A 23296-nucleotide genomic window follows, 5' to 3' on the forward strand; every position below is an offset into this window, starting at 1 on the left:
CATTTGTATTGCTCAGCCACCATAAAAGAAATGAGTTCACAAAGGAACCTTCAGACAAGGTGACTCAGCAAAATTGCCTTCTCAACTAGCATGGGTTGCGCGGTGAAACATTTCATTAATCCATGCCATCAGTTCCTGGGAGGCTTTATCGTTCCCATATAGGAACCAAAAAGAAATTTCCCTTTGGAATTGGGGGTGGGGGCTTCCCTCTAGTGCACTATTACTGAACAGCCAACCAGAGAGGCAGTAGAATGCAGTGTAAGCTTGGCTCCAAATCCCAGCCCTGCCACTTACCAGCCATGAAACCTTTCTGTTTCAGTTTCCTCCTCTACAAAATTGAGATAATAACAGCACCAGTTACTGTGGGGTTGTTGTGAAAATTCAGTGAGTAAATACACGTAAAACTTCACCCCACCATCACGCATTCAGTAAGTGCTCAAGGCCACCACCTATCATTATTTCCTCATGTCCACAGTGGGAGGCCCACTTCCCTTCGAGGGTCCTCCTACTCCTGCTCCCTTTCACAGAGGAATTCCGAGTGGCTGTGACCGTTCACTATCTGAAGGATTAGGGGGAAATATTAAATGAATATGAAAAATCTGAGATATAATTTGAACGAAATGGACTTAAAAAGTTAAAACACTTGAAAACTTTGGTATAAGAAGACACTGTTGTAAAATTTAATTTTGAGCCATAGCTCTACCAGGCCCCTTCAGGGAAGTCAGTAAGAACAGCTGCCCCTTTCTCTCTAAGGGGTGAGACTTTTAGCCTGAAGCTGGGTTTTATGGGCTCAAAGAATGCTAAGTTCTAGAATTCTATCAGACAGGAGAAATTAGTTCTTTAGAAAAAACCCCACAATGACGTCTAGGAATGATCACAAAAGTGTGAAGATCAAGGTAGCTATGGTAGCTTCAGTAACAAGAGTTTCAATAAAATAAAACCTTTTTTCTTGTAGCTCAGCCCAGGAACTGTGATGCTATCCATTTTCAAACCACAAAAGGTAAAATAATTTGGGAATACTTTGGATTCTTGTAGACCATTTATTTTATACCCAATAAAGTAAAACAGGGTAACATAACACCCACTATCAAATGTTTTTCTAAAATGTCAGCCGTAATGTTGTCACATTTGCCTTTTATATGCAATCTCACTTTGGGGTAATTAATGAAAAAGAAAAAATAATTCTGAGCACATTGAGAAATAGATTTAGACTATGCAAATAGTAGTAGTCTCTCTAGTAGTCTCTCTCTCTCTCTCTCTCTCTCTCTCTCTCTCTCTGCCCCTTTTTTGTTTGCTTATTTGTTTAAACCTGGGACAATGTTAAGATCTGAAGACTAGTGAGTGGTTAGATTTTTTTCTACCCTTTTGGTCTTTTAAAATGTACCCACTGAGGACTTATACTAGTAAGTGAGGTTCACATGTTTTAATTATACATGACACTATGTATTTCAATTAACATTTTAATTATACCTATGTCCATATAGGGAAATTTGAGTTTCTTATCAGTCATAGCAAGCATTTGTACATTCAGGTGAAACCATCTTATTGGTTTCTTATTGTGATCTTATTCTTTGATTTTAAAATTGATGACATGTATACTTTTCTGAAACATGAACAAAGGTAAAATGAGACTGATAGGGGAGCTAATGAAATAAAGAGAGTTCTAGAAATTGTTGACTTATGGAAGTTCTAACCAATACGGCCAGTTAAGAGCAACTATCCCCAAGGAGAATCATGCCTTGTCTTTAGAAGCCCTTTGAAGAATGGTTAGCTTGAACTTGTCTTATTTTACTCCACAGTTAATATACTAAAGTGTATTTCTTTTATATGGAAAATATTTAAATGACAAAGTAAGTTCCTAACATGTATAATAACCTTAAGTTAATCCTCTAATTACAACGCATAGGTGATACCTGTTTGTGTTTATATGGTCATTAGAATCGTTAGAGGAAGTTATGTCTTCTCTCTCTTCCTTCCTCCATCCAGTCCTGTAGTCTTTCTATTGAACGAGGCGATGAATGTATCTCCTTTCTCTATGTCCAGATGTTCTGGGATTTCTGGGGCTACAGATGCCAATGCTCTCTGATAAGATCCACCTGAACTCTATGCCATTGACACTTGAAACAGGATGTCCCTTCCTAAACTGATCACCTCCAATTAACACAGTGGTTCTCAACCTGTGGGTCGCCACCCTTTGGGGGTCAAACGACCCTTTCACAGGGCTCGCCTAAGACCATGGGAAAACACATATATAATTACATATTGTTTTTGTGATTAATCACCATGCTTTAATTATGTTCAATTTGTAACAATGAAATTGGGGGTCACCACAACATGAGGAACTATATTAAAGGGTCGTAGCATTAGGAAGGTTGAGAACCACTCAATTAACGGGTCATAATTTTAATTTAATTATATTTGCTCTAGTAACTCAGGCATGGTTTTCTCGTAACGTATCACAGTCTTTTCTTAAGTATAAGATAACTGACCTGCTTCACCTTCACATCTCTCATGGTATATATAGTCACTGCTTTTGTTTCATAGGTTACCCAGCATAGAACCTGTTTCCTATATTGCTATTAAATTAACCACCCTCTGGGTTGGGGTGACTGGCAAGGGGAGCAGATTTAATTCAATGCATGACATTCAGAGTCCAGTTTGGGTACAGCAAACCTCTTCCACAATTAGCTTTTGTTCATCTAAATGTCCCTGGATGTGAGCCAAACTGCCATCTCCTATTTTATTTTATTTATTTTTTGAAATATATTTTATTGATTTTTTACAGAGAGGAAGGGAGAGGGATAGAGAGTTAGAAACATCGATGAGAGAGAAACATCGATCAGCTGCCTCCTGCACACTCCCTACTGGGGATGTGCCCGCAATCAAGGTACATGCTCTTGACTGGAATCAAACCTGGGACCTTTCAGTCCACAGGCTGACGCTCTATCCACTGAGCCAAACCGGTCAGGGCTCATCTCCTATTTTAAAGTGCTACAAAAATAAATTCATATTTTGGTGCTGAAAAATAATTGTTAAGCAACTGGTAAAAACATTGTCCCCAGATACATATATCGATTTTATATAGGAACTTGGATGATTCATGATTCGTTACCTAACATTTCTATGTCTGTATGTCTGAAGTCAGTTTTAAGTAACACAGAAGACTCAGCACAAAATGGAGACAGGGCTATGTTGTGACTAGTAACACTGTGACAGATACTCCCAAGGTCACGAGGACACCCTGACCCTCCCTGATAGGCCCTGTTGCTCCCATACTGCTCTCTAGGCTCCCATGTGACGGTTCTATCCCTGCAGAAAGAACTGACTTGAGCTAGTGCTGTCTTCAAGGTATAGCTACCTTGAAAGAATGATGAAAGTTCCTCAGAAGTTTCAAAACTGAGAAATCACTGTTTGTGTCAACTGATACCAAATTTTCAAAAATATACTGTTTTAGCTACTTATATGCACAAGGCCTTGAATAGAGTCACTGGTTTAAAAGAAATGACAGGACCTTAGAAATATAGTGGTTTCAGAGATATTCCTCAGGAATTGGCAATTTCAAGTTTATAAACTTGGGATGTAGAGCTCAGAATAAATGTTATGATAGATTTATCAGCCATGGTATAGGTTAAAAAGGCTTTTATGGGCTGGATTGGAAATGTATCCCCCTTGCAAACCATTTCCCTTCCTTTGATGCTCAAGGGAGTGAGAGCAGAGCACTCGTCTCCCCTTGAGTTAGGGGAGGAAGTGCCACCTGGACTTGGCAGGGGGCAGCACAGTGGCTCAGGAAGCAGCCTCACTCCTGGAGGCAGGGAGGGAATCCGGGTCAGGTCCCCTCTGCGCCCCGCCCCCCCTTTTCGGGGCCAGATACTTTGTCTAGTCACTTGTTTATCAGAGGAATGTTTATCATTCCAAGATACTGCAATGTTTGCAGTTCAACAGAAGCCAGGGTTACACTAATTTCTGTTTAGCTTCCTCTCCAGTCCCAGCAACCCCCATCCTACAGCTGGAGGAGTGCTGCACCCACAACAACAGCGCCACGCTGTCCTGGAAGCAGCCGCCTCTGTCCACGGTGCCCGCCGAAGGATACATTCTGGAGCTGGATGATGGCAATGGTGGTCAGTTCCGGGTAAGCAGAGAGCCTATTCCTGGTTAACCAGAACCAGGGACTTCCTCAGTGCCCCGCCGTGCAGTCTCAGGCCCACTCTTCCTCCTCTCCTGGGGACATGCTATCTGGCAGGGTCTGCCTGCCCTCAGCTGAGGCCTGCTTTCTCCTTGTACCATATCAGAGATGAACGAAGGAGTCTCTGAATAGAAATGGTCCTGCCTTTCTCCTCCTCCTCCTCCCCCTCCTCCTCCTCCTCCTCCTCCTCCTCCTCCTCCTTCTCCTCCTTCTCCTTCTTCTTCTATTAATTTCAGAGAGGATGGAAGAGGGAGGGAGAGGGAGAGAGAGAGAGAAACATCAGTGATGAGAGAGAATCATTGATTGGCTGCCTCCTGCACACCCCTGACTGGGGATTGAGCCTGCAACCCAGGCATGTGCCTTGACCGGGAATCAAACCATGACCTCCTGATTCATAGGTTGATGCTCAACCACTGAGCCATGTCAGCCAGGCATGGTCCTGCCCTTCTTAAGAGAAAGTTCATGCAGTGCTGTGAGCTCTGGAATCTGAAGTCCAAACTCCACCACCGAGCTGGTGGCTGCCCATTCCTCACCTCTTTGAGGCTTCATGTCCTCAGTTGTAAAATGGGGATGATAATAATAACATTCTTAAGAGTCATTTAGATCATCCATATGAAACCCTTCGCATGCTGCCATCCCAGACTCCGTCTCCTTAGTGTCCCACCAGAGAGTTGACGTTTTAAGGCTGTGCTTTGAACGTGAATTATTTTTACTCATTACATCAGCATAATGTTGCAAAGTGTGCAGCTAAAGAGGGAGGCAGATGCCTAACCTTTGCTAAACATGCATAATGCTAGGATTTATTTTCAGCCTTTGAAATGTCATTCTTTCTCCCTTCCCTGTTTCCTCCCCCTTCATTCTGTACTGTGATGAAAACCTATACTCCTATGGCTTTGAGTGGATAGTCCTTACAACAGTTCCTGAAGTCATGATTGGAGTTATAAACACAGCATGGAGACCACCCTCATGTTTTCAGATCTGTTGTTTACAAATCACACTGATGGATAAAGAGCTCATAGGTATAATACACTGTGTAAATGCTATGCTAATAATAACAAGTATAATGCTATCTCTGACACCCAATTTTACTTTTTTTAAGCCCTCGCTGCTAATAACTCCCATTCATTAAGCTGCCATGCTAAATACAAGGCACCATGCTAGTCAGTTTGCCTATATGACCTCATATAATCCTTACACTAACTGCATAAGCTGGGTATTACTATAACCATTTTCCAGGTGAGGAAACTGAGGCTAAAAGAGGTCAATTAAATGGCCCAATAGCTCACAGGAGTCAAAGCCAGATCTGATGCCCAAGCACTTTTCCCCTAACCACTGGGCAACACTACCCCCTAACGCCGCCCAAGGGTTCCCGTTAAATGGTGGCCTGTTATTTGTCGACCCGCAGGAAGTGTATGTCGGAAAGGAGACCATGTGCACCGTGGATGGTCTTCACTTCAACAGCACGTACAACGCTCGCGTCAAGGCCTTCAACAAAACAGGAGTCAGCCAGTACAGCAAGACCCTGGTCCTGCAGACGTCCGAGGGTAAGGCCCTTCAGCAGTATCCCTCAGAGCGCGAGCTGCGAGGCGCCTAAGCCGGAGGTAGCCCCGCCAGTGCCGCACTCCGCAGTGTGGCCATGACTCGCTCTGCGCCCTGGCACAGGCCACTGGTCCTCTCCGGCGCTGGGGAGCCCGTGGTGTGTGGATGTGTCAAACCAAAGAGTCCACGGCGGCAGTTCAAATGGCTCGGGCCGTCGGCTCCCTTTGATAACGCTCTAAATAAGCTGCAGGTGGAGAAGCTGAAACACGGAGGCCTGAAGGTCCCCCCGCATGTGAGACCAATGTGTCTAGGGCAGGCTCCCCTTCCCCACCATCCACATCATTGCCAGTGTTGCCCAGATGCTTCTCAATCGCCTGATAGTGCTTGCTTGCTCCCGAGGGTGGGCCGAGGTTCTTTCCAGCTGCGGATGTGTCTGACCCACCGTGGTGCCGATGGGTGGGGTGCTGGAGCTGTTCAGAGAGGGCCAGCCCGCCACTCCTGCGCACCCAGCATGGACTGCTTCCATTTCACACCCAAGCCCAGGCCGGCAGCACCAGGACTGAGGCTTCCTGTGGGCACCAGACAGGACGAGCCCCTCAACTCCGCATTACCTTGCGATTTCGTCTTTGCCAGTCCCTCTAGGCGTGGTCAGAATGCCTAGGGACACTGTATGAAGTCAGTCTCTAGATATTTTGGTCTGTAAATATTTTTGGTCATCGAAGGCAAGCCATCCAGCTCAGATGGCCAGGTATAACCTCTGAGGCTTTTAACATTTTCATTTTAAACGCAATTGCAACCCATGAACTCCAGCCTATGAAGAGGTATTTGTGGTTGGTGCCAGATCATACCTTCTGGGTATGATTTTAATCATAGAAGACCCCACACTACTGGCATTCTCCATAACGTCCCTCTGCAGAACTAATTATGTTGATTTGGGTCAAATTCAAGATGTTAGCTCCATGGTTGGCAAACTGCGGCTCGTGAGCCACATGCGGCTCTTTGGCCCCTCGAGTGTGGCTCTTCCTAAGCCTTAGGAGTACCCTAATTAAGTTAATAACAAAGTACCTACCTATATAGTTTAAGTTTAAAAAATTTGGCTCTCAAAAGAAATTTCAATCGTTGTACTGTTGATATTTGGTTCTGTTGACTAATGAGTTTGCCGACCACTGTCAGTTAGCTAAAAGAACTATGGTGGTGGGCCCCACACACACACTCACACACACACACACACACACTTTCCACAAACCTCAGCCTGTGCCAATCGCCCCTGAAATGGTTCACATGGTTAAAAACAAGCACAACTTCAAATCCCACAGCACGGTTGATAGGCCCCTGGCCATGAAAACCATGTGTGGGGCGCAGTCGTTAAGTCTGCGAGGGATGCTATTCAAAGAGAAGGATTTCTTCAAGGAAAAATGTCCACGTGGTCTATTTCCATTCGGATTACAGGGGATGTGGTAGCTAGCGTCTCCCTGGGATGACCATTTTAGCATCTTCTCTCTGGGGTGACCTATCAGCTTGAGAGCAGCTGCCTCTTTCCCCACAGTCCTACGGTAACTGCTATTGCCCTCCGAGAGTTCCTCCGAGATGCCATGCAGAAGGCCCTGCAGGGCGATGGCCTCATTTCCATGTGTACAGGATGTGTGACTGAAGAGTGAGGTGCATGCCGTCAGAGCAGGGAGACCATTTGCTACTAATGTTACTAATCCATGTCATCAGACTTACTGGGACACTACTTCTACTCCTAATACATCGTGGAAATCATACTTTTCTGCTAAAATCAGTTATCAACTTAGCAGCTTGAGCACTCACGTCTCTCTTTTCATCCTGCAGGAGGATGTAGTTTGTAGCTTTCACGTAATGTCCATAAGATTGCGGTGTCTAATAAATTACAAAGTTGGAACTGCGACCTTGGTACCACAGTCACAGAACTGGGGGTCGTTTTCTAAAAGAAACTAATGGAACAAGGCCTCTTCCAACAAAGAAACTGTTCTGTAGAAATAATTTCCTCCGTGAATTTTATATATTGTATACAAATATAAGGTATGTATCTAACTACAAAGACAACCTTATCATCGTGTAGAAACCAGTATCCTCTGTTACTGCACAGAAGTGATTTTCTCATGATGAAATAAAGTTCACACACATATGCCTTCTCCATAACTTTGGTTTGTTCTATTTGTTTCTCCCTCATTCTAACTCATTCAAACAGTGAGACAAGATTTAGAAAGCAAGGAAAAATATAATGAATAGCTTATTTTAAAAAAAAGGATTTAATTAATATATAACAATACAGAAAGCCTATAGAATTAAAAAAATTATATCGTCTTTGTTTTTTAGAAATCAGTGAGGAAATGCCATTAATGGAGTGTTGATATATTAACTGAGCTTATGCTTTATTAATATTATTTCCTATAATTTCTGGAAAGGTTTGCTTCAGATATATTTTTTCTTTGCTGCTATTAGAGGTAAAGGGGTGGTTGGTTTTCGCTTTCTACTATAATACAATCTTTTGCATTCTTCTTAGCAAGAGTTAACCCCTTTCCAAAGTTCAAAGCAAAGAAGTCTGTATCACAGAATACAATTCATAGGTGATTGCAAGTCAAACTTGAATTTACATGAATTTTGTCTGAGGTTTAAAGCACTTTTCACTTACACTCTCTGAACAATCACAAAAATTTCTGCTGATCTAAAAGTAACATTAGGGAAGATCAGATGCCCACATTGTTATGAACTCTCATCATTTTTTTCAAAATCAAATGTGTTTGTGTATTGATCTATTTGTTGGACAGTGTTTGATAACTACCCACTGAGTGGCAGGCTGTGGGTATAGAGTGTGAAGCAGACCTCCCCCTGCTGGCTAGGAAGAGAGACAGGCCTTAAAGAAACAGACGCACAAATAGTTGCATATTTGCGAGTTATGATAAACAGTGTGAGAGAGGGGAAAGGGAAGACGTCATTTGTATAGGGAATTGGTCAGGACAGCAATGAAAAATAATTTAATTCAATGGAAATGATAAAGAATGTGTTATTAAAAGAGCAGAGGAAAGGCAAATGTATGTTTGGTTAGTTCCCTACAAGCAAAGGTCTTGGGGATGTACCTAAAACGGCCACACACATAAGGTCTGTTGTATTCTGAACCAGATTACCCTGACTTAAGAAGAAATAGAACTGTAAGCAATTAAGAATGTGAACATTGTGTAACAAGATCTTCTTAATACGTAGAGTTCTGGACTCAGTCTGGGAGACTACTCTTAAAAAAAGAAAGAAAAAAAAAACGAAGAACAAGAAAAAGAAAAGGAAATATTCTATTTTTCCCTATCTCCCCTCTGCCTATCTAAATAGACTATACTCTTTTTTTTCTTTTTCTTTAATCTGAAGAGAAAATGAAATAGACCAAAGGCAGTATTTCTGGGGCCACATACTTTATGGAGACTGTTAATTGGCTGAAAGAAGGTCTCCCTGACAGGCTCAGATCTCAGAGCCAGGGAGTTGCTCTCCGCAGCCTTCTCAGCAGAGGTGGCGCTGTGCTCACCACGCCTCCAGGGGATTAGGACAGGAAGGGTTGCACCCGCTATGTAATAAATACTCTTTAACACAAATCTTTGTGTGAAAAGGTTATTTTCCTTGGACAACTTCCTAGAAGTGGTATTATGGACCAAGCGTTTTTAAGGCCCTTGATCTGTGTTTCCAAATTGCCTTTTAAATAGATTTTACACCAGAAATATATGAACCATTTCATTTTACACTAATTCTACTACTTAGAGTTTCATTTTGACCTACAAGCAGCCTCTCCTAAAAGTACAAATGTTTCTAAAAGAAGGGTTTTTTGAAAGGTTTTACAAGTGGGTTATATTTTTCTTGTTATTTTTGTATCTGATTAGGTCTTTTATTTGAATTTTTCAATTTTATTTTTCCATTACAGTTTGCATTCAATATTATTTTGTATTAGATTCAGGTGTACAGCATAGTGGTTAGACAATCATATCCTTTGCAAAGTGAGAACCCCAATATTTCTAGTACCCACCTGGCACCTTAGAGTTATTACAATTTTATTGGCTGTATTCCCTATGCTGTACTTTTGTAACTACCAATTTGTACTTCTTAATTCCTTCACATTTTTCACCTAGTTGCCCCAGTCCTCCTCCCCTCTAGTAACCATCAGTCTGTTTTCTGTATCTATGAGTCTGTTTCTATTTTTTTGTTTATTTTGTTTTTTAAATTCAACATATAAGTGAAATCATACAGTATTTGGTCTTTCTCTGTCTGACTTATTTCAGCTAGCATTAAAAGAGGGGTTTTTAAATGTATATTTTCATGGCTGTTTTACATCTAAGAGTTACATGAAATACATCACAACACATCGCAGGGAAAATGAACATGATCTAAAGGGAAGAGAAGACTTCCCAGAGAAGAGAGAGGGAGGGAGAAATCCGAAGGGAATAACTGTATGCAAGCCCAAAACTTCAAAATCTGCATTAAGGTGACTGTGAAAAGGACATCATTCATTCATTAACTGAGCACCTCAATGTTATCTGGCACTGGGCTGGGCCCCAGGACCACAGAGATGCATAAGGCATAGTCCCTGCTTTCGTACGTGTGGGTTTTAGTCCTCCTCCTTCCTGAACTGCATGGCACCTGACTCAGAGCATCTAAAAACTATGGCACCACCTGACCTCTCTAAAGCTATCTACCCTACAGTCAGGATAGTCATCTTACAACCAAGAAGTGAGCCATAGTGATCTCCGATTGGGAAGAAAAAAAAGTTCAGGCATAGAAGCGCCTGTGTTATCCTCACAGCAGAGCCCTTGGCCTCCCTCACTTCTCACTCTTGGTTTATGCACAGTTCACTGACCTCCCTGACCCATTCATGAAGAGCACTCGAAGCATCACATTAGAAGAGAGAAGAAGGATTTGGTATAGAAGTGAGTTGAGGCTATTGGTAGCATTGAGCAGGAAAGGTAACTAGAAAAACTGAACAAACAAAAAAAAATCAAAAGAATATGCTATGACATATGTTCTGGGTAAGAAGTTACGTAATGCATTTTAGAAATATTTCCATCTAACACCTTTAAAAGTTAGTATATTATCTGGAATCTTTGGTAATGAAGTATTAGATATACCTCAGAAGGCTTTGTGGAATCCTATATAATAAAAGGCTAATATGCAACCCGACCAAACGGCGGAACAACTGGTCGCTATGATGCGCACTACCCACCGGGGGTAGATGCTCAATGCAGGAGCTGCCCCCTAGTGGTCAGTGTGCTCCCACAGGGGGAGTGCCACTCAGCCAGAAGCTGGGTTCATGGCTGGTGAGTGCAGCAGCTGTGGCGGGAGCCTCTCTTGCCTCTGCAGCAGAGCACTAAGGATGTCCGACTGCCGGCTTAGGCCCACTCCCGTGGGGCCTAGGCCATCAGTTGGACATCCCCTGAGGGCCCTGGGACTGTGAGAGGGCACAGGCTGGGCTGAGGGAACCCCCCCTCCCCCGCCCCGAGTGCATGAATTTTGTGTACTGGGCCTCTAGTCATAATATAAAATAAGCCCCCCCCCCCCCAAAAAAAAAAAAACACCTCTGATCATTTTGTGTCACACTTCTAAGACCCTCTTCATTGTCCATTAAAATATCCCATGAAAAATGCCAGCTACATAGACTTTAGACTCTACCTCTGTACCCATTGCTAATGTCTAACCCCTCCCTCCCCCTGCTCTGTTGCTGCAACATTCCAGATTTACCCTTTGTGTTGCTTTCCCGTTGCTGCTTTAATAAGTTGCCACTAGCAGCACACATTTATCATCATACAGTTCTAGAGGTCAGAATCCTAAATGGGCTTCACTGGGCTTAAAGGGAGGTATCAGCAAGGCTGCATTCCTTTAGGCAGTTCCAGGGAAGAATCCAATCTTTCCTTTTCCGGCTTCTGGAAGCCACCTGTATTTCTTGGCTCATGGTTCCTTCCTCATCTTCAAAGCCAGCAGCATAGTATCTTCCACTCTCTGATTCTGACCATTGTGCTTCCCTTCTGTAAGGACCCTTGTGCTTACCGTGGGCCCATTTGGATAGTTCAGGATAACCTCCCCAGATCACGGTCCTTAAGTTAATCACACCTGCAAAGTCCGTTTGGCCAAGTCAGGTGACACAATCACAGGTTCCCAGGATTGGGATGTGGACATTCTGGGGCACGCCATTGTTCTACCTACCACACACTCCATCATTATCATTAGTGCACCACTCTACGTATGGGAAGGTGCAGCCTCTGAAAGGTTATGTAACTTGTCAGACCCGGGCCTTTCAGCTTCCGATGTGCAGCCCAGTGTAGTCTGAACAGTCTATCTGCTCTCCGCTACAGGGAAGGAAAGAGGAGAAAGCAATCCTAAGTCTGACACTAGATCAGTGCTACTTGCTCTCAGCTAAAGGGAAGGCAGGAGAGGAAGCAACCCTAAGTGTGTCTGCTAGGTGTTCAAACGCCTTGTCAAAACAAAGCAGCATTGTGTAGCTGCCTCACGTGTCTATCCAGAAAACCCAGGCAGAAAGAAGACTCTAACACTTCCAAAGAGTCACGTGAGAGTGTTTTTGAAAAGACCAACATTCCTACTTTTAAAAAGAAGGTGTGAGGTGGTCATTTCCAGCATAATATCTGAGCGCCTCCTCCGGGCCTGTCTCTGTGCTTCCTCTAGTCCCCCAACCCCATCCCAGTGAGCGTTCTCCTAGACCAGGTCCTCCGACCCATTTGGTACCAGCGGCTGCTGCTCTTGGTTGGCAGAGATAGTTGGCTGCCTGGGAAAGAAAAGGAATGTTGGGGCCACATTTTGAGACTATGCATAAGGCTGTAAATTCCAGCACCTCCAGCAAAGAGGTGCTCAGAGCCCCGAGAAAGTAAGCGTTTTCTTAGTTGAATGTCCATAGGAGCCATCTCCCCAACACCTTCTAGGATTGCTTTATCTAATGACAATAAAAGGGTTGGGGTCTTCAAGTTACATCTTAGAAACTGCTTTCTAAAAGAGGACAGAGAAGGCATTACTCATAAAGATCAAAATGCCTTTTGTTCCGTTAGACTCAGCATCACACTACCCCTTCTACTATGATAGCTCCTCCCATACATCAAAGGAAATAACCCAGAGAATAGTCAGTGGCGTAGATGGAATGTAGCTCCAGAATGGCCCCAATGCATCTGTCCTAAATCTCTTTATAGGTATTTTGTGGTGATTTGGGGCCAGCGTAAGTGTTGCACTCTCAGACCCTGATGTCCTGAGATCCCTCCGCCAGAGAAGTTGCAACCTGTAAGGTGGGGGATGGGAAACCTCATCTAGTCTGAGAAACAGCCATAGAGAATGCCTCAGCCCGCCCAGCCTCTCTGGCCAAAATTCCAAAGAAAGGAGTGATATGTTTGCCTTTCAATCCGTTCACAGAATTACTCTATTTAGAGAAGGAAGATTAATCCTCAATAAGTACGGAGTTTGGAGACTGATATTAAGTCATCTACACAAACCTCGGTCACCAGTGAGCCCACTGGTGTGTGCCCCATGTAGCATAAATTTACCTTTTATATATTTCCAACAGCAACAATGGCATTGTCACCTCCAAAATTTTATGCACCAGGAATTGATCCTGCCTGGGTCCCTCTCCTGTCCTGTCACAGTTAAAGGCCTGGATGTGTCCTTTAATCTCTCAGGATTTCAGTTTGTTGTTGTTCTGGAGTCTTTTTGGGTTTTTGTTTGTTTGTTTGTTTGTTGTTTTTGTCTATAGACTGAGGAGTCAAGGAAAACTGGGTCATCAATAAACAATGGAGCCACATAAAAGGATAGAAAAACAATACTATTTTAGTGTTGAGCTATTAATCCCATGAATAATGATAGCTACCCTCACTCCTCACCCCATGGAGTGGTATTCTCACCAACTTTAAGTTTTTTTTTCCCTGGTGCTGAGAATAGAAAAGGTAAGTACAATCCATGATGTGCTCATATATGCTCCCAAGGTCTGGATTCAGTACATATCTTTTCACTGATTTTCAGATGAGTATTTGGGGTTTTGATATACTCTGAAATTAATTTTACTATATATGCCCTTTCTCTTAATTTTTAAAGCAACAACTATTTTCAATATAATAAATTGATTGTTACCATAGATTTTTTTCAATAAAAGATCTTTTACTGACAAGAATATACTGTAAATGCCTTTTCTCCCTAAAAGAAGTCCACATCACTTTGTGGTGCTGTATTGTTGTTTTTCAAATTTTCCCATTAAACTAAAAGACTAATTTCCCCTTGAGATAATTATAACAGGAACTAATTCTTATTTACTATTTCTGAAGAAAGACATGATCCTATATGTCAAATCATCCAAACCATATAAAGTTTAGGTGGAGGAAAATTTAAATATATTCTCATTGGGACCATGATGTCTTAGGTCCATAAACAGCAATTCCTTTTCTCTGAGATCTGGTTTATACTTTTCTTTTTTTAAAAAAAAAAAAAATCCCCTCAAGAATAAGTCTAAAGCCTAAAAAGCTAACTTTCTTATTCTAAATTCAGAAATGAAAATGAGGCGACTCTTGACAATATTAAAATGAAAACCCACCAAGGCCCCTGTTCTGAGCCCTTCAAGGAAGATCATATTCCACAAACACGCACTCAGTTTTTTGCTTGAACATAATAGCATTTTCACAGGATAAAGGGTGTGTTCAAACCAGGCTCAAGCCAGAAAAATATCCTCAAGAACACCCTCTGGCCATTGAAGTAAAATTACTTTTTCAATGGGAAGAAAGTTCCTTGTTGGTTTTGGACATTGACTCTTACAATCATGTCATGTGTAGTTGCTAAATTATGACTATCAAACTATGTTCTAAGAAGGCCCCATTTGGTCAAACATCAATCTCTGCCCAGACCACCCGACTGCAAAGAACCAGTTATTGACAAAAGAGAAAGGAGTGAATTTAGTAATTTAGAGAAACTACCTCACAAGCCCTTCTAAAGCCAGATCAAGTAATTGGTAAGTCCTTTCTCTGGTGTAATAGTGATCTTCACACCAGATCTGACTATCTGAACATAAAGACCTATTTTTGTCACCAATTCACCTCACCATTGCCCACAGTTTGTTTATTATTAGAGAACCAGAGATGTTCAAGGGGCATCCCTAGGGTCTGATCATAACTCAGAAACAGAGGTAAGATTCCTTCTGCAATGGTCAGCCCTATTTTCCTCGCCTATCCAAAGAGCAAGTCTCCAGTGTGCTGGTATAGAAAAATCATCCATTTTGAAATGGAAAAAAATATGTATGGAGAGAAGAGGGAGAATGTGGAACAGCAGAGAGCTGGTAAAAATCATCACCTCCTAAGTAGAAACCCCTTAAGAGGTAGCAACTTCAGAACTAGCTGAAGAGGGTGAAATATTAATCTCCTCTTCACTCCTGGGTAAAATTTACCTCTAAAGTTTCTAATTTCAACTCTAAAAATATTTCATTAAAAGGGAACTTTCTCTACCATGAAAAATTGGGGGAAATGGAAACAACTGTATGTGACGTCTTCCGTCTGGTCTTGGGTTCTGACCTGCCTAGAATTCCCTCCCAGCCCAAGCCATTCTGGATTAGGAAATGCCTGTGACAACGGCGGGCTGGAGGAGGCTTGGTACAGATGCCTTGGTGAGGCCGGTCTTGGGGAACTGTGCACGGGCAGGGGGCAGATTTCTGATCTCCAGTTTGCATTGATCTTACATTTAGACACAGATTCAGAAGAACAGACACTCCCTTTTCCAGTGCCTTCGGAAAGATTGCCGCTCCGTAGAATGAGTCCTTTCTCCTCCACCCTAAATCTACAGCCCAGCTTTCCCGGGAGATCCTACTTTGATTTCCGATCCTCACCCCACCAGCTGAGCTTGCATTCCTCCTTACAGTCTCTCAATGCACCGGGTGAGCTGAGCCCCTCTGACCTTTCCTCTTGATTGATCTCTGTGCCTTGAAGGCATCTCTGAAACAGCTGTTTTGTATTTGCCATTCATGTGCGTGGGGCCGGCCATGAGCGAGTCTCGATGTTTGTGGCCTGCTTTGATATGAGGGGCACTTGGACCATGGAGCTTTGTGGTGGTCTTGTTTGTGTGGTGTGAGGATGCTTCCCCCCCGCCCCCCATCGAGTTGTGGTCAATGTACAATGGCATTGGAAAGTGATGAGTGAAGTTGTTCTTTTTGCACAAGCTGGTACCACCATGGACAGCCTGCTCTGGCATCATATGCAGTGGCATAGCACGGCACAGGAGCTGGCTGAGGGGAGGCCTTAGAGGTTTGCAACCCTGCTGTATCCAGGAAACCAGCTCTGTCTGGGGCACTGGATCAGTGCATCCTGCCTGGAGTGGTCTGATTAAACATAGACTCAAGAGATCTTTATTGAAAAAAATGAGACAAAGCAACACCAACAGCAGAATGCATCATACAAATAAGCAAACCAGAGGGTAGAAAGTAAAAACATTTTCTGCAAAAGCCTGTGCTCAGTTGGGCTCAAGGCTGGGTTTTGGGTTGTTGTTTTTTTCCAAGCAAAGGGGAGGGACCACCACTAGCTGAATTAGAAGCCCTTAACTAGCTTAAGGCCCAAAGATCTGAGTCATTGAAAAGTCTGGCCTCCCCAGAGGTTTCCCACAGCCAAGCAGGTTGTGATAGGGCTCTAGGCTGACTACAGGAAAGCTAGACCTGTGCTACCATGCAGTGAACTGTCTAGCAAGTAGAAACTTTAAACATCTACGATGCAGACCTATTTGATCTCTTCAGGACTATATTGTAATCATGGAGACACGTGATGCACATTTCACATTTCCAAAGGTTTCTTTTGTTTCTTATTTTATTCTTTTTGCTCATCCCACATCCTGGAATGAAGAAGACCACAGCATGACAGTGCAAAAAGGATGCAGGGACTTCAAGCTCTCTTTAAAATGACATTTTTTCTTTGTGCTTTTACGTTTCTTATTGTTTTTCTGTGCACTACTGGCTTTCAGACATGCTTTGTTATGGAATTCTTTTCACTTGTGTCTAATGTACTGGAATATTGTAATAGTCTCTGTAATGTATATTGTCTCAAGAATAAAATGAAATGTGGGTTTCGGGGTACTTGATGGCTGTTTGCACTGTTCTAGTTGTATCGTTGAATCTTGAATGTTTGACAGTGTGTTTTAAGTAGTGTAAAAAGATTTCACAAAACTTGTTTTGAAAAAGACTTGCACAAAGGCATGATTCATTTAAACGTGTTAAAAGCCCTGTTGAGATTCTCCAAATTTATTTCCAAAGCTGGATATGAAATTCGGTTTTAAAACTCCATGTGTTCTCAGGAGAAAATTATTCTTTTGTGTGCAAATTCAAAATTCATTCCAGAGTATCCAAAAACAAGTAAGTTCAAAATCTTTAAATTTTGCTTTTAACTTAATTATTAGTCCTTTCTAAGTTCCCTTCTTAATTCTTCTGAAATTCTTTTAATTCAGTGTATCATCCTTCAATTGTTTTACAAGTTAATACATTAGGGTCTTATACATTGAAACAAATTAAATTTTCCTCTCTAGGGGATACCCTAGTGCTCATCTAAGCAGTCCCTGGCACCACTTGAAATTATAGTTCTCACATCTTTGAACATGTTAATACAAGACTGCTTCCTCCACCCAATGCAACTTCTCATGGGGCAGGTAGGGGTACCAAATCTTAAGGAAAGGGGGTAGTTGGAAAAGTTCCAGAGGTGATTCTAAACTATCTCTGAGATCACTCACACCCCCACCATCCACCAATCCCCCACCTCTTCCTTAAATGGGAAGGAGGTAGTAAAACAACCTGAGAAGATGAAGCCATTTTTATTATATTTCATTCACGTCATTATTAATAATTATCAGATGTATTTATTAGCATATAGATTACATTGCCCATTTGGTTACATGCGTATCATTTAACTTGGGCCCAGTCACAACAAAGGCCTAACCCGAGTTAGAAGTGCATGGAATAGTGACGTAGAATGGAGTTTTCTCAAGATCCAGCATTTTCTCCCATTTCAATGGGATGAACTTTTCTCATTTCTGAACAGTAATCCTTCTTAATGTGGAAACCTTAGTGGAAACGATTGAATTTGAAGAAGGAGAAAATTTAAGCTGTACAAATTAGAGGAATATTTATTAAATGGGAAAAAAAGAGGTACTTCTTATTTCAAAAAAGCAGGAAAGCAATCTTGACTCAGCAAGTAAACTAACATAAAAGGGCTTTGGTTTTTCATGAATCAAGCCTCTGGTGACTTTATTCAGCAGGTGCTTTTTAAGTGTAAACAAATAATTATTATCAACGTGGTTGTTGTTTCATAGCTTTGATGTGTAGTATCTCTTTATAGGATGCAATTTTGAGCCACAATCTGCACCTTACTCTCAATTAGGCAAGTATACCTATTGTAATTGTTATCTTTTACCTGTGAGATTGGTATGTTCAATTTCCTTCACAAAATAAATGGCAATAGCTTCTTTTATGTCAATAAAATTGTCTAATTGTCATTCAAATACCATTATAATAGCTTCTCAAATATTTAGAAATATGGAAAAGATACCTGTATTTTAATTTTATACCTCAAAGATTACTTTTTCTGACCAGTTTTCTTACATATACATCCATGCAAAGCACTCTTTATGAGCGCTAAGTGTGGGTAAAGATAGTCAGACCAACTGTTGTGGTGTTCCTAGAGTTTAAAATTGAGCCCTTTTTTGGTATTAGCCTATCAAAAGAGCTATGTTTTCTTATCAATGTCAATTTTGCTTCCTATTTCTCTCTCCCATGCCTTTCACTTGGAATGACAACAGTTGACATTAAAAAGCTGTTGGCAGGTATGAAATAAACTTATTCTGTTACAAATTGCAAAGACCACAGTGCCTGTGAGGTGGCTCACGGGTTCTATAAGTCAGCAGTGACTTCTCTCTAGTCTAGGGTGTGTGACCAGCAGGCGGCATTTAGAACTCGGGGTACAGCAATATCGACAAAGACGTCATTCTATCTGCACCTCGTGTCCCAAATTCCTCCTACAAACTGCATGTTTAAGTTATGAAGGACGCAGCCTGTCTTGTGCCCACATCACAAGCACTCAGGAAAATCCGTTCATGTCTCTGAGAGCTTTGCAGCTTTTCTGAGTTTTCACTAGCACTGAGGACATTTTCAAAATGACTAGATTTGAGCAGTTCCGCAAAGGAATGTTTCCTGGTTTCACAGTGTGTTTATCCCTCCTCCATCTAGGGCTCTAGATCCTAGCCTCCCTGCCTCAGGGCCACACAGGCATCTTAGCACATCCCTCTCACTTTATGTCTCTGGTGTACTGTCTGCCAGTCACTGGGTGAAGGGACTTGCACCTTCCAAAATCGATGCCACTCCACTCCCGGATCACCTGGTTGGGAGTGCAGTCTGAGCCAGGTAACCCCTGCTAAATCGGTCGGGTGTCCTTCCATCGGCTTCTGGGCGCAGAGAGTCCCAGCCCCCAGGATGTGGCCCCTGTCAGCTCACTCATGGCCCCTTCTGGCCCCAGACGCCTCCCTCCTGCATGGCAGCATGAACATGGGACACGGCGCCCCTCAGCCGCCCAGGAGCCTGGTATGGTGTTGGGCTCACGGTGTCCATCTCGCTAACCCCTCTCCTTTCTCTTGTTCCCAGTGGCCTGGTTTGCTTTTGACCCTGGCTCAGCACACTCGGACATCATCTTCTCCAACGACAACCTGACTGTGACCTGCAGCAGCTACGATGACCGGGTGGTACTGGGGAAGACGGGCTTCTCCAAGGGTGTCCACTACTGGGAGATAACTGTGGACCGCTACGACAACCACCCCGACCCTGCCTTTGGCGTGGCTCGCATCGACGTGATGAAGGATGTGATGTTAGGAAAGGACGACAAAGCTTGGGCAATGTATGTGGACAATAACCGGAGCTGGTTCATGCACAACAACTCGCACACCAACAGGTACCCTGCAGCCCCCAAACCAAGCCTTCTTCACGTTGGCTTCTGGTCAAGAACGAGAGCCCCAGTTCAAAGGCCTATTAAACAGACAACATTAAGGAGGTCGAGGTCGGGCAGTAGTGCAGGAGTTCTACTAGTCTTAACTGAGAACATCCTGGTGGGTATTGTGTTTGCTTGTTTGCTCACAGAATGGCAGGGACATAGCTCTTTCCTAAGCCCTTCGTTGTAATATTCCACCCGTGGCGGGAAACTGAGAATCCCCATGTGCACCCATGACAGGACCACATTCCAGGATTCTAAAATCTCGTCCCACTTCACAGAAAAGCCATTTGGACAAGTTATTTAGTTTTTCTAAACCTCAATTTTTAAATCCACCAAATTAGGATATTAGTATTTTTCCCAAGGTTAAATGGAATGTGCAAAAATGCCTACATCAGAGGCATCTGAAAATAGAAGCTATTGTTTCTCTTCTTATGATTATTTTTTTAAATGTATTTTATTGATTTTTTACAGAGAGGAAGGGAGAGAGAGAGTTAGAAACATCGATGAGAGAGAAACATCGATCAGCTGCCTCCTGCACATCTCCCACTGGGGATGTGCCCGCAACCCAGGTACATGCCCTTGACCGGAATCGAACCTGGGACCTTTCAGTCCGCAGGCCGACGCTCTAGCCACTGAGCCAAACCAGTTTTGGCTCTTCTTATGATTATTGCCAATACCACTGCTCAGAAGAGAGGCCAGTTAATAAACTAAATCTTGTTGATGCCAATTTGGATAGCTTTGTACTTGAAGACGCCTCTTATAATTGTACAGACTCAGAGCACCCCGTTTGGTGGGAAAGGAGAACATAGTAATTCCTTGGGTTTTCCTCTCCCACCAAAATGTAAGCCCACACTGTAACAGTTTTAACCCCCACTGTAACCATTTTCCTAGACTTCCTTTTCATTTGGTTTGTGTCTTCTTCCTCAAATGTATTTTTTTTTAATTTCCTAGATAAATATCTTTCATGGACCCTGGTCCTTTTTATTCACAATGATTTCCCCAGGACACATTCTCATTGGTGTCTCTGGAAAAAAAAAAATCGGTCTGATCAAAAGGAAAGTGAGTGAGGCCGTGGTAGGACAGTGGCCTCCACTGTTTCAGCCTTTCTACATGCTCATCGCGGCCCCTTCTCTAGCCAGGGTCTCCCAGGGCCTCCAGGGCCTGTTCCCTTGGATGTTTTCTTACACCTCATGCTGGTGTGTATTATTCACTGCCTCTCCAAGTGAGCACGAATACCATTTCAGCCTGCTGTCCAACCCTATTAGATGCAGCTGAGTAGTTTTCTTCAGTGATCTACATTTTGGGGGAACCCTCTGTCACTGGATCTCTGAATCCACCACCCATGGACCATGCTTACCTTTCCCTTTTAGCTTCTTTATTTTGAAGTGAAGGGGTGAATAATGACCACTGTCACACTCTGCAGAGAAACACATTCTTAAAGCTGAACACGCCTGCTTGCATGCAAATTCGTGTCACCTGTGCTGTCACTGTTGAAGGTGTGAATACAAGACACAATTTATCAACCTGTCTTTTAACAGCCATGTGTAGTCTGTGTTCTGCATGCCAGAGGGAAAGACCAGCACTCTTACATTTCTGTGCTCTGCCGAGAGGAGGGTGAAATTAAATACTGCTAGACCTCAACGAGGGGAAGTGGCCAAGCTGCTCATCCATGCTGAATGGTGTTTGCGAAACCATCCATTGAAGCATAAGACCCAATTCACTGTGAAATGACATTTGAGTTCAGATTCTTTAAAATCACTCCGTCTCCTACAGGGGAGAGCCCCCTTCTTCGATGTCACTTTCTAGAGAGCCTCCAACTTCTCAATGCGGACTCAACATGCCAAAAATGACCATCTTTCTGGAATGAGTTTTTTCTATTTAATAGGGAGCCTAAGGCCCCAAATCCAATTTTTCACGCATATGTTTAAGTTTGGCTTAAATTCTTCTCTATTTTGATTTTAAAATTAAGTCCCTCTTGATTAAATGATGTTGAATCCACACCTCTGTGCAGAGTGTCGGACTCAGCTGTGGGCAGAACTCAGAGGGCCCAACAGCTACTCTCTTTCTTAGTCTTCGATGCTTTGAGTCTCGGTGGTGGTGACCCTGTGTGAGTGAGGTCACTCCCAGCAACAGCAGGGCGGCGCTGTTGAACCCATCCGTACTCAGCACGGGCCACACTTCCCCCAAAGGCATGAAAATTGGTTTGGGGGAGTAAGCACAAAACCCTTCCCTTTTAATATATAAAGCAGATATGCGTCCACACATAAATAAATACACAGTGTATCTGTAATATGAACATTTCGTGTAAAGAGGAGCGATTAAAGAGGAGGGGCCTGTTTTAAAAGGCTCCTGGGAGGGAGGAGACGCTACTTGTAAACAAGTCAAGGAACACTTAACCATACAAATGGGGAGCCCCCAGCATGATGACAGGCCAGGGAAACCCAACTGCTTTTTGTTGTTGTTGTTTTCACAGAACTGAGGGAGGGATCGCAAAGGGGGCCACCATCGGGGTCCTCCTCGACTTAAACAGGAAAACCTTGACATTTTTTGTCAACGACGAACAGCAAGGGCCCATCGCCTTCGAGAACATGGAGGGCCTCTTCTTCCCGGCAGTGAGCCTGAACAGGAACGTGCAGGTCAGCACCGCGCCGTGAATGCAGACGTGGCTTCTGCTCGCTCTGCTTCTGGGGTGCCCGTGGGTGGGCAAGTCCACCGCCGAGAGAGGGAAGCTGACCCCGTCAGGTCCAGACCCAGACAGGCAGGAAAGGAGGAGGGAGAGGAGTCAACATTGACAGCTGACATGCTCCCGAGCCAACCTAAGCCTCTTCGTTCTACTTGGACACAGTCTAGTTAACAGCAAGTGGGAAACTGGAATTCTATTCATGGTTTGCTAATGATTGTCCCTCTGAGCCCTGGTTTCATCTTTAGTAGAAATGAAACTCCTGGGCCAGCTGGCAGGAAAACAAGTGCCTCGTGCAGTTCCATGAGCGCCCAAGAGAGGGTGTAGGACAGGATTATTAGCACCATTATCAGCAATTTTGAGCACCTTCTCTGCACTCTTACTTGATTTATGGGGATGGAAAACAGTCCCTGCCCAAAAGTAGTTATTTCCGATTTATTGTGAATAGAAAAACAACAGATCCTTCTCATTCGTTCATTCAACAAATATCTGTTGAGTGTCTTTACTATGTGAGGCACTATTATAAGTATCGTTCATCAGCAAAAACAAAACAGACAAAAATCTTGCCCTCATAGAGCTCACATAGTTCTAGTTGTAGGAGACAGACAACAAGTAAGCACAGTTACCATGTTCATTATAGAGTGTGTGCGAAGGCAGTGAGTGAGAGGGAGCAAAGACTGAGGGAGGGGAAGGGGATCGAGAGTGCTGGGGTTGGAGGGTGTTGCGGTCTTAACCAGGGTGGTCAGTCACAGGTGAGCTGAGCCCTGAAGCGGGTGAGGGAGGGAGCTGTGTGGGGCTTTCCAGGCAAAGGGAACAGCCAGAGCAAAGCTTCTAAGGCCTGAGGGGCCTCACCCAGGCAAGAAAAGGCCACAGGGGCTGGGGCAGTGGGAGAAATGATCAGGAAGGGGTGGGCTGGGC

General features: G+C 43.3%; 1 protein-coding gene and 1 long non-coding RNA gene across 13 annotated transcripts in view; one reads left to right on the forward strand and one right to left on the reverse strand.

Moving 5' to 3' along the window:
- The window catches only part of LOC132234862 (uncharacterized), a 213650-nt gene that overhangs the window by 153699 nt on the left and 36655 nt on the right, over positions 1 to 23296 (reverse strand). The gene's annotated exons all lie outside the window — the stretch shown is intronic.
- The window catches only part of TRIM9 (tripartite motif containing 9), an 84158-nt gene that overhangs the window by 59124 nt on the left and 1738 nt on the right, over positions 1 to 23296 (forward strand). The window contains exons 6-13 of one of the 12 annotated variants that reach the window (XM_059696059.1): positions 956 to 1000; positions 3972 to 4129; positions 5589 to 5727; positions 15432 to 15620; positions 18058 to 18099; positions 18518 to 18541; positions 19356 to 19659; positions 22172 to 22334. In XM_059696059.1, the coding sequence (XP_059552042.1) occupies positions 956 to 1000; positions 3972 to 4129; positions 5589 to 5727; positions 15432 to 15620; positions 18058 to 18099; positions 18518 to 18541; positions 19356 to 19659; positions 22172 to 22334 (1064 nt within the window). The remainder of the gene's footprint in view (positions 1 to 955; positions 1001 to 3971; positions 4130 to 5588; positions 5728 to 15431; positions 15621 to 18057; positions 18100 to 18517; positions 18542 to 19355; positions 19660 to 22171; positions 22335 to 23296) is intronic. The other 11 variants (XM_059696079.1, XM_059696095.1, XM_059696068.1 and 8 more) reach the window with 11 other exon arrangements.

The sequence above is a fragment of the Myotis daubentonii genome, chromosome 1, assembly GCF_963259705.1.
Source record: "Myotis daubentonii chromosome 1, mMyoDau2.1, whole genome shotgun sequence".
Lineage (NCBI taxonomy): Eukaryota > Metazoa > Chordata > Mammalia > Chiroptera > Vespertilionidae > Myotis > Myotis daubentonii.